Source organism: Typopeltis vanoorti, chromosome 10, assembly GCF_054136105.1.
Source record: "Typopeltis vanoorti isolate ZY-2024b chromosome 10, IOZ_Tvanoo_1.0, whole genome shotgun sequence".
Taxonomy (NCBI): domain Eukaryota; kingdom Metazoa; phylum Arthropoda; class Arachnida; order Uropygi; family Thelyphonidae; genus Typopeltis; species Typopeltis vanoorti.
This window is the reverse complement of record NC_143558.1, coordinates 132832382-132848187: the sequence shown is the minus strand read 5'-3', so window position 1 is coordinate 132848187 and position 15806 is coordinate 132832382. Positions and strand designations below refer to the sequence as shown.

Genomic DNA, 15806 nt, shown 5'->3' with positions numbered 1-15806 from the left:
TATAAAAAAGGAAATAAAGACAATTGCAATAATTATAGGGGAATTAGCCTGCTGAATACAGGATATAAAATATATGCAGGAATATTAAAAGAGAAACTAAGCAGCATTGTAGAAAACAAATTACTAGAAGAACAAAATGGCTTCCAAAAAGGCCGATCCTGCATAGATCCAATTTTTACTTTAAAATTATTAATAGAAAACAGAAGAGAATTTCAAAAAGAAACATATGTGGTGTTTATTGATTATGAAAAAGCATTTGACAAAATTAGTCGACAAAAATTGTTTAAAATATTAACCAATTTAAACATACCAAACCAACTTTTACAATCTATTCAAGAAATATATACAGGAAATAAAATAGCAGTTAAATTAGAACACACCTCAGAATGGAAAGATATATCAAGAGGAGTATGACAAGGATGTACCCTCTCACCTCTGCTTTTCAATATATATATAAATGAAATATTAACAATCTGGAAACAGCATAACCCATTTGGTATACAAATGACCCCGCAAATGAAGATAGATACACTACTATTTGCAGATGATCAAATAGTATTAGCTACATCAGAAGATGACTTACAAAGATCATTAAAATCATTAAATGATATCTCAAAGCAATATAATATGACAATATCCAAAGAAAAAACAAAAATAATGGCATTCAAAGGAGAAAACCCAATAAGAAGTAAAATAGTGATAGATAATACAATACTAGAACAAGTAAACACTTTCAGATACTTGGGATGTGATCTATCATATGAAGAAGAAAAAGACATAGACACTAAAATATCAAACTTTGTCAAAGTAAATGGCATAATAAATAGTATATTTAAGCCATCCCTGGTACAAAAACACACTAGAATCAGACTATATAATGTCTTGTCAAAACCAACTCTACTATACGGAAGCGAAACATGGACCATGAAAAGGAAAGATGAAAAACGAATTCAAACAGCAGAAATGAAGTTCCCCAGAAAAACAGCTGGATATACCAAGTGGGACCACAAAACAAATGAAGAAATCTTACAATCCCTAAAAATCAAACCAATTAATTACTACATAAGACAGTATAAACAAAAATGGCTAGAACATTTAAATCGAATGGACAACAGCAGACTACCAAAAATATTATACAGATACAAAATAAGTGGAAAAAGAAGAATCAGAAGACCAAGAAAGAGATGGAATGAGACCGGAACAGGCCACATGGCCTATATTCCATGATAGGAAGAAGAAGAAGAAGAAGTTAGGCCTAAGATGCACGTGCAAGAGAATAACAAAGGCGAGGTTGATAGAAACACAAAGTTGATAATAGACTTAGAATATTACAAATGGCACAATCGACACGATCTTAAATATTCTTAATATAATAAAGAATATTTTTACACGTGTGTTGATGTGGGGCCGGTTTGCTTGTTCTGGGGGAGGGGACGAAAAACCCCCAAACCTCCAACCTCTGTATGAGACTGGTTAACGCACCTTTCATCGAAAGAGACCAGATAAATTCCTCACATTACTGACAGGAATTGAACTCAGGTCTTTCTGACTCAAAGGCTTCGTCTATACTGACTGAGCTACGGAGACTCTCATTGAGTTAATTAATGATCCCTCTCTTGTGGATCCAATACAATCCCTCTATAACAGATGTTCAGTTTCTGTCTTTGTTTGTTGAATTGGCAGTATGGTAGCTGGTGCATGTAGTATGCAGCCTCTGCCGATGAGTCCCTAACTCCCTGGAGGTTTCTCTTAATAATAATAAATATTTCACAGACTATAAATCTTTCTTTAAATGACTCAGAAATAAATAATCATTCATGTAAAAATTAATTTAATACAAACAAATGCACAAATGAAATTAAGTTTTCTGATGTCAGTACTTTTTTCTTTTGTTTTTTTAAACTTCTAACCACCAACATAGTAGAGAAAACATTTCATCATCAAAAAAATTGTCTAAAATCAAATTAAACAGAAGACACATCGAAACTCAACATCACCAGAGTTAAAGATCGGTACTATCAACATAAGAAGCCTGAATGGCAAAGAAATGGAGCTAGCTGAGGAATTAGATAAGTACCAGATTAACATAACAGGGATGACTGAAACAAAAAAGACAACAACTGATGAGATCTTTCTGAACAATAAATACAAAATGTTATATTCAGGCAATGACAATCAAGGAAAAGAAGGGGTAGCCAAAGTATTCAACACTAAATACGAGGCTAATCTTCTTGAATGGCAGGAAGTCTCAAGTACAGTGTTGTGGACAAATATCAGAATTAGGAACTGGACAATGAGACTTATTTGTGCCTATGGTCCCACAGAAGGCTCTACTAAGGTAGAAGTGGAGGAATGTTTTGAGGCTCTAGAGAAAGCTACTGACACAATGAAAAAGGAAAAGTTGGTCCTTGTTGGGGATCTAAATAGCAGAGTAGGAAATGATTGTCAGACATACAAAAATGTTTTGGGAAAATTTGGAGAAAAGATCAAAGTTAATAATAATGGCAAATACCTGTTGGATTTCTGCTCAGGACATGGACTGGTTATTACTAACACCATGTTCCAACATAAAAATGTGCACAAATTCACATGGAGAGAAGAGGCAAGGAATAAGAAAAGTCTCATTGATTATGTTATTGTTGATAGTGATGTTTTCTCCCTGGTGCAAGACACTAGAGTGTACAGAGGATTTGAAATTGGAAGAGATCACTATTTAGTCTTGAGCAAGATAAAATTGAATTTCATATTGAAAAGAAAGACATGTAAGAAAGTTTTAAAGCGAATAAAAGTTGAGCAGCTCTCAGATGTGAACCGTAGACTAAAATACATAAGATTATTGAAAAAAAAAAAAAATGAAACAGTTTGAGAACAAGAACCAAACCTTGGGGATTCAGTGGCAAACCTTGAAGAAAACCCTGATTGATTCAGCCAGAGAGGTATGTGGTGAGGTTGTCTGCAAGGATAGAAAAATCAGAACTCCATGGTTCACACAGGAAGTTAAAGAAGCAGTGAAGCAAAAGAAGAAAGCATATCAAAAGTTCCTGGCAAATAAGTCAGCTTGTGCTCTTAGAGAATACAGAGACAAATGCAAGAAAGCTAAACACTGTGTAAAACTAGCTAAACAAAAGTCATAGGAGGACTTTGGCAAGAATATAGAAAATAAATATCAAGAAGGTGGGAAAATATTCTGGAGGTTGATGAAGAAGCTTAGAAATGGAGGAAAGAGTGCTGTAAAAGGAGTTAGAGATGATAAAGGTGACATGAAAATGGGAGAAAAAGATATCCTTGAAATGTGGAGTAATTACTTCGAAAAATTGCTAAGTGAAACAAGCAGTGATAGCACATTGGTAAAAAACACTCAACAGTTTTCTAGATCTGGAAAAGGTATATGACAAGGTGCCAAGAGAGAAGCTATTCAATACGGTATAGTTATATGGTGTCAATGGGACATTATATCAAGCAATACTTAGTCTTGATTTGAGTTGTAAGTCAGCAGTTAGAATCGAAGGAAGTACAGGAAGGTGGTTTAATATTAAATCTGGTGTGAGACAAGGATGTACATTATCCCCTCTGTTATTCATTATCTATATGGATCACATTAAGAAGTGGTATTAAACATGATATCAGAATTTGAGATGTTAATGTCAGCTCTTTGCTTTATGCAGACGATGTTATACTTCTAAATAAATGCACTACAAGTTTGCAAGATTTCCTGACTAAATTAAATAACTGTTGTAATAGATATAGTATGAAGGTCAGCAATAAAAAGACAAAGACAATGAAAATAGGTAGAATCGTTAAAAATGTCAACTGTGTTTTGAATGGGGATCCTGTGGAACAAGCAAAACATTTCAGCTACTTAGGCACGATTTTTACTGAAGATGGTAAATTAAATATAGAAATAGACAACAGAATCAGCAAAGCTGGTATGGTGGGAAGTCAATTGAATAAATTCATATGGAATAAGAGAGAAATTAGTCGGACCACTAAATTAGCTGTATACAAGACAGTGTTCAAACCAGTTTTATCTTATGGATCTGAGAGCTGGGTCAGAAGTAAAATACTTGACCAAAGACTAGAGACCGCAGATATACGAGTCCTGAGAAAGATTAGGGACGTGAACAGATTGTATCAATTGCAATATCATATTAAAAACGAGGATATTAGGAAAGAACTTGACATTGTCAGCATCCAGGAATGCATTAGCAGAGCTAATCTCAGGTGGTATGTTCACTTGAACAGAATGGGCAAGGAAAGATTAGCAAAACAAGTCAGTGTTCTCCCCAGAAATTTTTACCAGCCCGGTGGAATGAAGCATTAGCCGGGCGTACAAAAAAGATACTGCACAGTATTTTCTATTATTTGTAAATACAACCCCTCTAATAACAGTGAAAGTTTCAGAATTTCAGTTTACTATTATTTTCATGGAATACTACCAACTAAAAGCTGACATCAATATAATATTAATGTTGTAAACTTTAGTATTTGTTACATACTAAATAAACTTCAAATGCAAAAAGTTTTCATCATATTTAACTGAAAAATGTAAATTCCAAAATCCATATAAACAAACAAATCTTAGCATAAGCAAGTGAATCTTCAGTAGAATATTATAAAAACACATATTTTGAATATGCAAGTTAAGAAAGACCCTTTTTCATAACAAATTAAAATAGTAATTTTATTAGAAATTACTTCAAACAACGATAATATTTTATATAGTAATTATAACAAACAAGACTAGGATTTTTCTTATTTCCTCATTAAGTAATGAAAAACCTTGCAATGCTCACAGCTTAAAATTCTATACATTAATTCTTCTCTTTTTCTTAGAAGCCCAGTTGTTAGCTGCTTTTTCGTAATTAAAATCTGTTGGATCTGGTCCCTCCAGTCAAATCAGCATCAGATTATTTAGTGTTCTGACTGATGCGATTCCTCACACAGGTTTTTATCCTTTTAATGCAGAGAAATCCCTTTCACATTCAGCTGTGCTCACAGGTATGGCCAGTCCAACAGCAGCTAGTTTTGCTAAATTTGGAAAATACCCTTTGAGCTCATATGTTGTTGCTAATTTCAGCAGTATTGGTCTTGGATCTAGATTTTTGTATGACTGACCATTAATCATTTTTGATGCAGCTGCCCATTCTAGTTTAGTACTTTCATAGTTTAAAATCGCAGGAATTCTATTTCTAGAATAATAATCAAAACGAATCTCAGAAGCCTCGTGTTGATCATGACTTTCTCCATTGAAAAGTCTTGAAAAGCAGGAAATGATTGGCATATCTGGAAATCTTGCTTCTAGATGTTTAATAACTGTGCCTATGTATTTATCATATATTGTAGTCTTAAATGTAATAATATTAGAATCTGAATAATCAATGTGAAGGTCTGACCATTCACCTGAAAGATGCTGATGAAGATTTTGAAAATTACTGCCAGGAGTGTCTTTCAATTCTATGATGAATAGTTTTCTGGCTTCTAAGACTGGCTCTATTTCAGTTAAGTCAACAGCTTGCCTTTGCCATGATCTAGATAAGTTGGATAATTACGGTAACACATCTGAAAGCATCATTAGTGAAGCTGCTTGTGAAATTCATGTTCTGATATATTTACTTAAACCTTCAGCTGTGATATCATTTCATTCAGTGGCCTCTCTTTCTAATGCAGCTATAACACTCACCATGCATTCTCTTAGAGACTGTATTGCGGAATCATGAAACAGCCATCTAGTGTCACTAGCCATTTTAAGTTTAATCTGAGGACAGTTCAGTATATTTTGGATCTGGGTTAAACCAGCCATCCTGTCTGAGGAATTTTGGAAGAAGAAAAACAATTGCCTTAAGATATCATTAAACCTGACTAAATAAGGCACTTCAGCAGCTGCTTGTGCACTAGCAAGAGCCGGTCGGTGGTTTACACAATGACAGTTGACCATGAGTCCATTTGTTTTATTCTTGGTCTCCCTGATCGGGGTCGAGCCTCCCACACTTGTCTCATAGTCCTTTCGGGGCCCATACAATACAGGTGCACCAGTCACTGAAGAAGCCAGGCTCGCAGCTCCATCAAGACGTCTGCTGAGTTGTATAAAGTGTGTATGGCAGCATTGGACTGCCTCCTCCAGACTCAATCTGCCATGACCCCTCCATACATACATTATAGCATCTTGTTCTCGAATACTCCCAGGTGATCGGCTTGTCTCGCCATGAGTCCACGCTTCAGCACCGTAGAGGAGAATAGGCCTATCAAAGTCTTGTATAGTCCCACCTTTGTAGCCAGCAGGCGCGAGGCGTAAAGGGGATGCACCTGATAACAGGTCACATTCGCAGTATTTACCCGACTCTGGACATCAGCCCCAACTTTGCTGTCTTCAGTCACAAAAGAACTCAAGTAGCTAAATACCTTCACCCTCTCAAACTGTGCAGGTCCCTCTGTATCTTGAACAGCATGGTGACTCATAAAAAGGTATTTTGTCTTCTCAGCATTTATCTACAGGCCAACTTCTTCTGCAGCTTCTTCAATAGCAGCAACCAATGCCACTGCGTCGTCCTGTTGATGCGCCAAGATGTTCAGGTCGTCCACTTAGCCAAGAATTCTACTTGCATCCCGATGTTGACTCCACCTGCCACTTGCTGTGTGTTTCTAATTACTTTTTCCAACACTAGATTGAAGAGATTCAGAGAAAGCCCAACACCCTACTTCACACTGGTTTGTACTTGAAACAGGTCCAACAGGTCACCTTCTGTTTTCATTCTTGCTCTCGAACCAGCTATGCACATCTGCACCATTTCTTGGAGTTTTCAGGGAATTCCCAGCTCTTCTAACACCTGCCATATTTTTAGGCATATTATTGAGTCATAGGCTTTAGAAAAGTCTATGAAAATATTATGAACTTCCCAGTTATATTCCCAGCACTTTTCAAAAACTTGGCGCAGCAATTGTACAACAGACCAACTTCAAGCCCGTTCCTCCTGAAGCCCATCTGGTAGTCACCAAGGCACTCTTCTGCATATGGTGTGAGGCGTGTTAGCATGATGTTAGACAGCATCTTGCAGCCAGCTGACAGCAGTGAGATGCCCCTATAGTTGCCGCACTGAGCCTTATCTTCTTTCTTATATATTGGGGTGATCAGCGACTCTCTCCACTCGTCCGGCAGCTGTTCTTCTTGCCAGATCATTAAGATAAGCCGGTGCAGCTGCTCCAGCAGAACGTCCCCACCATTCTTCAGGAGCTCTGTCGGTATGCAGTACACTCCTGGAGCCTTATTATTTTTCAGCATGCAAATAGCACGAGTAATCTCACTAAATGTCGGCTCTTCAATAAATGGTTCAGCAGTTTGATAAGGAGTATAATCCTCCGATATTGACGTTCCAGCATTGACATTCAGTAAGTTCGCAAAATAAATACGGCGCTGAGCGAGAGCATCTTTTAAGTTTGTTAATAGATTTCCACTCTCATCTCTTATGGTTGCTGCTTGTGTCTGGGCACCTCGCATGGCTTTGATCGTCCGGTACATCTCCCATCCATTATTCGTCACCGTATTTCTCTCTATACTAGCCACTTTTTCATTAAGATACTTCCGCTTTTCTCTGCATAGACATGTATTCACCACTCTTCTCACCCTCTCATATGCAGCTTTCTTCCTGCTATCCACTAAGTAGTTCAATAGTGCTTCTTTTCGTTTTGCTACAGCTTCTTCACACTCTCTATTAAACTATGCTTTTCTCCTCCTCTTTCCCACAGTTCTCAAGGCAGCTAATGTGACCATATTTTTGATGGTGTCCCACATCCCATCCGGATCACCCTCTTCCTCCTGTAACTCTCCAAAAAGATTCTGCTACTCTAACTGGAAAGCCTGCTTGCCTTCTGCTGTTTTCAACTTGTCCAGGTCTCATGCCAATTGTATGGTAGGACAAGCGGGCTTCTGAACTGCAATTCTATGCCTGAAATCATAGGCTACCAGATAGTGGTCGCTATCTCCATCTGCTCCTCTGAAACTTCTCACAACCGAGATGGAGCTGTGGTGACGTCGATACACTAGTACGTGGTCTATTTGGTTAGCTGTTCTACCGTCCGGCAATCTCCAGGTCTGCTTGTGGATGTCTTTATGTGCAAACATAGTGCTCTTTACAGATCATCCCGTAGTGGCGGCAAAACTCGGAAATCGGATCCTGTTATCATTGCACTCCTCATGTAGGCTCTCACTACCCACGAAAGGGCACTATACACGCTCTCTCCCCATTTTCGCGTTGAAATCTCCCACTACTAGCTTGACATCATAGGATGGTAGATTAGCACAAGTATGCTCAAGCACTTCGTAGAAACAATCTGTAGCTTCCTCCGAGCTCTCTTCAGTAGGTGCATAACAGTTCACAATAGACACATTTTGGAAACGTCTCTTAACTCTAATAGTACACAGCCAATTATTCACAGGTTTAAAATCGAAAATATTACAGAAAAATTTATCACTAACTAAAAATGCAGTCGTCATCACTATAGTATAGCGTGTACCCTTGATTGCGGGTATGTCCCAGCCATTGTGCCTCTTGTACAGCACAAAGTCCAATTTTATACTGTTGTAAGACATTCGTCACATTAAAAAGAGCTCCTTCTTTCACCAAACTACGTATATTCCAGGTCCCAAAACGATTAATAATCATTATCGCAAAGCGTCTGAATTCCGGGCTTCTGTGGTGCTTGTTTCGTAACCAATAGGATTTTTACAGGAGGGGTGGTTGGCCCCTCACTAACCCTCCCATTATATTAGGATTCCTTAACTAAATTGAGCAGCATAGTACTAGCGATAGAAATCCTTAAGCAGTTGCTTACAACAAAGTACTGTAATAAGCTTCTACTCAAATTAGGCCTAGTTGCTCGCACATTCTCTACCACTACAGTTTCATAAAGCATGCTCACTAAAAACCAACAGACAATTTACACAAACCTATATGCAATGTGTTCAAACTAAACATCTTAATTTTAAAAGAAATACTCCTCAACAAAAATATTTCACTAAACCGCATAACCAACTATGCTATGACTAGTTTTCTACATTTGTCTACCAAAGCAATTGAAATTTTTTTTCAATTGCTTTGGAAGAAAAGTTATTTTTCAGGTCTTCAAATAGTATTAAATTTGACATTATGGTCTTCTGAAGCATCAATGTACCCATATCCTGGTCTTCCGATGGATACAAATCGGGATCAAATTTTTTTTTTAAATGTGATTACCACATACAAAAGCTATAGCCTACCTGATATTATTATTAGCATAATGGGTTGGTCACAGGTTAGCTCATCCAGTGTGCTGACACACTCATAAATTCTGCTCTAGAAAATATTTGGTGTCTAAACATTTTCAAGAACTTTTTTAAGCAACTTCTGGCTTCCAATATGTAGAGTGGTGGTTTTATACTGCAATAAGATTCTCTCACATAGACATTCACAAAACATCAAAAGAATTATAAAAACAAAGGAAAATACATAAAAACTTTATTACTATAGAATTTTTGCTTATTATTACTTTTATTATAATAAATTTAGTTTAATCCTTTATCCAAGTGTGAACAAACAAAGTTTGCACCTGAAAGTATCTTCAGGACTGGGGTAAGGTGTACAACACCGGGCAACTCGTTGCAAATGTGGAACAAGCTAACATCACTCCTATTTCAGTATCTCCCATAATGCAAAACACATCTCCTTGCAGATATGTATAATGTTATGCATTAAGGGAAGGGCCACTACCCAGACTAGTTTCGACCTTTATTGAGGTCTCTTCAGTGGGAGCCAGGCCCAAGTGGAGATACTAGGCAGAAGCATTAGCAAGGACATCTCTATCTATAGGAGTTACCAAATGGTGTGCCACCTGTTTATTAAATTGCTCTGGATTTAGTGAAAGATGTTGAAAGCTTATTTTTCACTTGGTTAGACTATAATAAATTTAGTTTAATCCTTTATCCAAGTGTGAGCAAACAAAGTTTGCACCTGAAAGTATCTTCAGGACTGGGGTAAGGTGGTGCAACACCGGAAACTCGTTGCAAATGTGGAGCAAGCTAACATCACTCCAATCTCAGTATCTCCCATAATGCAAAACACATCTCCTTACGGATATGTATAATGTTATGCATTAAGGGAAGGGCCACTACCCAGACTAGTTTCGAACTTTATTGAGGTCTCTTCAGTGGGAGCCAGGCCCAAGTGGAGATACCAGGCAGAAGCATTAGCTCTTCATAATCAACACTCCAAAGTCCTGATATCACTTTGGTTATTAGTCTTTGGATCCTCTCTAGTGTTTCCACATCAAAATGAAATCTAGGTGATCAAATATGAGCAGAGTAGTCGAGATGTGGTCTGACCAATGCCTCTAACAGAGATAACAAATATTTTAAGATCCTCAGTCAATTCACATGAAATATCTTTATCAAATAAGTATGGCCAAATAAATGCAACATATACCTTCTTATAATTTACTTCATTGTCCTAACGTGATCATATCTGATGGTCTACATCTGCTAATCTTTTCTAACTTTATTTTGTTTATGTATATATTTATATATTTTTTTAAAATATTTTTAATGAATTAGGAAATTATTCTAATTCTAAAGAGCACCACTTGAGTAGCTTATTTAGTTATCTTACATTAGCTACTCAAGTGGTGCTTTTTAGAATTGTCTGTTATTATTTATTGCTGTTCTGTGATATTCTACTGATGATGCTTATGAAACTTTGGCATAAATTCTACAGTAATGAAGTTTTTACTTGAGTTTTCCTACATTTCGAGAATTGTTTTAATTATGCCAACTCAAGGTATTTCATTATTAAAACAAATCACAAAATATTCATGCCTATGACAAATCGAAACCAATAACCCGTTGGGTGAATTCAGAAAAGATATATGCTATCTGCTTCAATGCTAATAATGTCAAGTTTCATTCTAATGTTTTCATTTTAAATATGATATTGCCATTGATACCATCTGTTTACTTCCCCAAAACATAAAAAAATATATATCTGCAAGTGCATAATCTTTGAGAAACTGTTTTAAGATCCTGAAGTTAAAAAGGGTTTAAATACTCTTGGTACAATATTACCACTAAAATGTATAAAAAATAAAAATAAAATAAAAAAAATTGAAAATGCAAAATCATAAAACATTAATTACCCCATTTTTTATGTTAGTTTCCCAGCAAACCTTCATAACTCTCAAATCAAATAACTTGATATCACCATTGTCATAGCCAGCACAAACACATCTTTCTTCGCTTGTATATGCATTACCTAAAATTTAAAAAAATAAATAAATAAACCTAGTAAGCAAATTTCAATACAGAAGTAAAAAATAACATATTTTATAGCAAAGTACACATTCTTTGATTTCTTGGCTATAAATTAGCAATGGATCATTATTATTCTTTTGCTTTCCAATATACATATGAAGCTTTTTACTAAAGTAAATATAATAAAATTCTGAATACAAATTAGTGACAAAATTTTATTTTAATATCAGTTGTGCAATTCTTATAGATGGCATTACAAATCTCCTTCAATGCACTCTTCCAGTGACAGAGGTTTAAATATACTGCATTTCAAATCATTAACTCTATCAAAGTACTCCTAATATCTCCTTTAAATGTGCCACACCTAGAAAATCTCAACATTTTGTATTTGTTTTTTTCTCCCCATGGAGAAAATTCCCAGAAAAAATTTGGACATGTTTTTCAGTAATGTAAATTGCCATTAGATTTTTCTTTCCTTCCATTTTTCTCTCTTCTTTCATATGTTATAAACAGGATGATCAAATTTTATCCCTATTTAAGGCCTTGTGAAGAGCTATCCAGTGATCCAAATGCTGAGAAACTTTGAACGAATACACTGGGCATCATGTGAAAGCGATATGTAAGAAAAAAGTTCAAAAAGTCACCACCAGAGGCATTATAAACACCAAATGCATGAAATTTACATATCATGCAACTTGACAGGTGGAAGGAGGGTTTAAAAACATGGACATGGGATTTTTTCCCCTCATTCTGGTTGTTAATACCGTCCACAGTGATGACACTTGCCTTGCCCCAACGTGTTTTTTTTATAAAACTGTACTATCTAAACAACTGCAATGCTCTTGCTACACTTTGAGAATTCCATCACCTGAACAAATGTCGACGAGGCCCATTATCTCCATATGCTCTGTGATGAATTATTAGTCATTTTAAAGAAACAGGATCGTTGAGAGTTAGATCAGTTCACAAGAAATGAATGAAGTTACTACTACCATTGGAGTGGGCCATGAATAACAGAACTGGTTTCTGCAGTGCATATGCTATATCAAGCCACATTACTGAAAAGCATGCCCAAATATTTTCTGGGAATTTTCTCCATGGGGAGAAAAATAACAAACACAAAATGTTGAGATTTTCTAGGTGTGGCACTTAAAGAGACATTATGCGCCTTACACAAATGTCTGGAGTATTCTACAGAAGATTCTGCATTTCTACCCATTCAAGATAATACTGACACAGGAGTTGTACCTGCAAGACTTTGAAAGTTGACTGACATTCACTTTAACATTCCTTGCTCAAGTGGTTGGATGCTGTGTGGCTGTAGATGATTTTGTGGAGAGATGAGGCTCACTTTCACCTGAACAGAGCTGTGAACATTCACAATTGTCAGGTATGGGCTATACAGAACCAACAAATTCCTTTGATTTTCACCTCAAGTTATTATCTGTTGTGGGTTTTCAGCTTCATTTATCTTTGGACCATTCATCAGCTGTGACCCGCTAGGTTACTGCTGAGAGGTACTGCAATATGATAAACAATTTTGTTGTGCCACAGCTACAGCAGCACCTGTGCATGGATTCAGTTATTTCCATGCAGGATGGGACCCCTTCATACATCAGTCTATCTGTTTAAGAGGTTCTTCGAGCACAGAAGCTAGTCATCATGATAACTTGCCAGTGCTGAAAGACAACATAATACAGCATGTGTGCAACATTAGTCCCGATCATTTGCATTCTGCTGTTTAACATAATGTGCAAAGGAAGCAATATGTGTAGGGATCCCAGACATCCCGTAAAATACGGGATCATCCAGTTTTTGGCTAATGCGTCCTGTTTCCCGAGAAAACTCTTTGGGACAGCTTTTTTATCCTGTATTTTAGATTTCAAGAGACTAAATAACAAAATCAATGAGTTACAATTTCTATTCTATTACAAACATCACTCTCCGTCATTACAAGGAACTGCAGACGCGTTGTTATTTTCTCAAGGCGAGTGATGGCAACACTGCAAAAATTATAAGTTCGTTAGAAGAGTGAACATGTGCATTGGCATCTTGGCGTGTGCCATGATACTGGCTCAGCTTTAAATAGCACGGAACGGTCCGCTTGACCCATGCCATTTTAGAAGCTTGCTCCAAGAGGAACAGGTTGGTGCTTGCAGGGTATTAATTACTGTATGGCTACTATTAAAATGTATGGTTTTTCAATTCTCCTGTGGCCCTGTTGAACGTTGAAAATGCTGAAAAGGAAGTGTGATTATACAGATTTACTGTTTATTTACTTATACTTAGTAAAGTGCATGCATGGTAAACTTTACCATGCACACACTTGGAAAGTTAAAATCATTTTGTAATACTGGCATATGTGATGGATGCATATACTAAACTTTCATCCTCAGTCATAAGTGTCCCGTATTTTTTTCCAATGTACTGGGATCCCTAAGTATGTGGCATACCAGGAAGGGCAGCACAGCCCATGAATGCATAATGGAGGTGAATAAAAATGTGTTGTTTATGCTTGTGTTGCTTTTCTCCTTCTTACATAAACACAGAAAAATTACTACATCTATATTTGGCACATCATACAATGTCCCTAGTGGCAAATTTTGGAAATTTTTTTTTTCTCATATACCACTTTCACATGATGCACAATGTATTCCTAGAACATTTCACAGCATTTGGATCACTGGGTGGTGCTCCACAAGGCTTAAGAAGGGATACTTTAATTCTGATCACCCTGTATAAACATATAATGAAAGAGGTGAAAGAAAATGAATGAAAAAAACACAAGAAATGTTTGATCACAATTCTAATACTTTCAAGTTGTAGAAAGTTTAGTTTTAATCCTTTAGCCAAGATTAAAAGCCAACACAGTTTGTGCATGAAGTCTTAATGACTAATCTACTTGTATGTAGAGGCTAATGATATCAACTGTCTCAAGTTTGCATGTGAAGTTTCTTCCTTATTAGACTACTTGTATATAGAAGCTAATGACTTCAGATCAATGACCTTTATATCCCATAATGTAAAGCAAACTTCCTTTTGAACATGTATATTGCTATGCATTATGAGAAGGGTTCCTAGCCAGATTGGATCTCACTGGTGCCAGTGAGACCCAATCTGGCTAAAATTTTAGGTCTCATCAGTGAGAGCCAGATCCTGGCATTTACCGAGGTTAAATTAACGCAGGTCATATTCTCTCTCTCTCTCTCTCTCTCTCTCTATATATATATATATATATATACACAAGTAGAAAAATAGTATAACATCATATTGTTAAAAACTCCCGATATCATAGTTGTAAAGGGTGTCCCAAAATTCACGCAAGATTTAAATTTAGAGGCATTTGTGCGGTAAAGCGTTGCCAACGAGAAAAAAAAGATAGCATGACAGTTCAGGGTTATTAAAAATGGAGCGCTACACAAAAGAACAACATATTTTCATTATTGAGCAATATTTTAAAAATAATGAAGGTTGGCAGCTACGGTTCACAATTTTCGTACAAAATATGGTCGCAATTGTGATTTAACTTCATCAACTGTGAAAAGATTAATTAAAAAATTCAAGGAAACTGGATCAATTAGTGATCTTATACACTCCGGCCGTCCTTCAACAAGTCATTCAACAGAAAACATCGAAGCAGTTCGTGAGAGTGTTGCTGAGAGTCCAGGAACATCGATTCGGCACCGTGGTCTTTAATTGGGCATTTCGAGAAGCTCTCTACAGCTTATTCTCACGAAAGATTTGCATCTTTATGATTACAAAGTTCAATTGACTCAAGAACTGAAGCCTACTGACCACATACAGCGAAGAGAGTTCGTTGAATGGATTATGGAACAAGTGGATGCTTATTTTTTGAACAAAATCATCTATAGCGATGAGGCTCATTTTCATCTTGATGGTTTCATTAATCGACAAAATTGTCGCATTTGGGGTTCAGAAAATCCAAGAGTGATTGTTGAGAAACATGCATCCACAACGTGTCATCACTGTTTGGCGTGGATTTTGGGCTGTCATCAGTCCATTCGACAATAGGCCCTTATCCCCTAATCAGTTAGTACACACGACATCATAATCGGTGAAATCTTCGCCTCACGTGATATCACTTTCTGCCTTCTCACGGGATTCCAGTGGAGGCATGCCTTCATAGCCCTCACAAGCTGTTGTATCCTAACACAGTCTGGTTGACTGGTTCTTTGGTGGTCGGATACATCTTCTGTATCATTATGAGTTAATAGTCCAATACTCAAACATCCTCTGATCCCAAGTGTTTTTAGCATGTTGAAAATGACAGTTGGCTGCATTCCAACTTTGAGAAGTGCTATTACAGCTACACGGTTCTCATAATTTTTTCATTGCATGTTAACCCATACAGCTAGACAACTCTTTCTCTCTACTGATAGACATGGAATTGTTTGCTATGCACACCTCCACTAACAGAACTGGGCTCACGCAGTTCTGTGGGTAGATGTGCAGAAATTGTAAGGGTGTTTATGGCAAGACTTTGCATATACAGTATGATTATATTTAAAATTCA

The 15806-nt window shown here is 36.7% G+C and overlaps 1 protein-coding gene across 1 annotated transcript in view; it reads right to left on the bottom strand.

The window, feature by feature from the left end:
• Positions 1 to 15806, bottom strand: part of Wdr92 (dynein axonemal assembly factor 10) — a 161880-nt gene that overhangs the window by 78694 nt on the left and 67380 nt on the right. The window contains exon 5 of the mRNA XM_090398920.1: positions 11158 to 11273. Within this exon, the coding sequence (XP_090255046.1) occupies positions 11158 to 11273 (116 nt within the window). The remainder of the gene's footprint in view (positions 1 to 11157; positions 11274 to 15806) is intronic.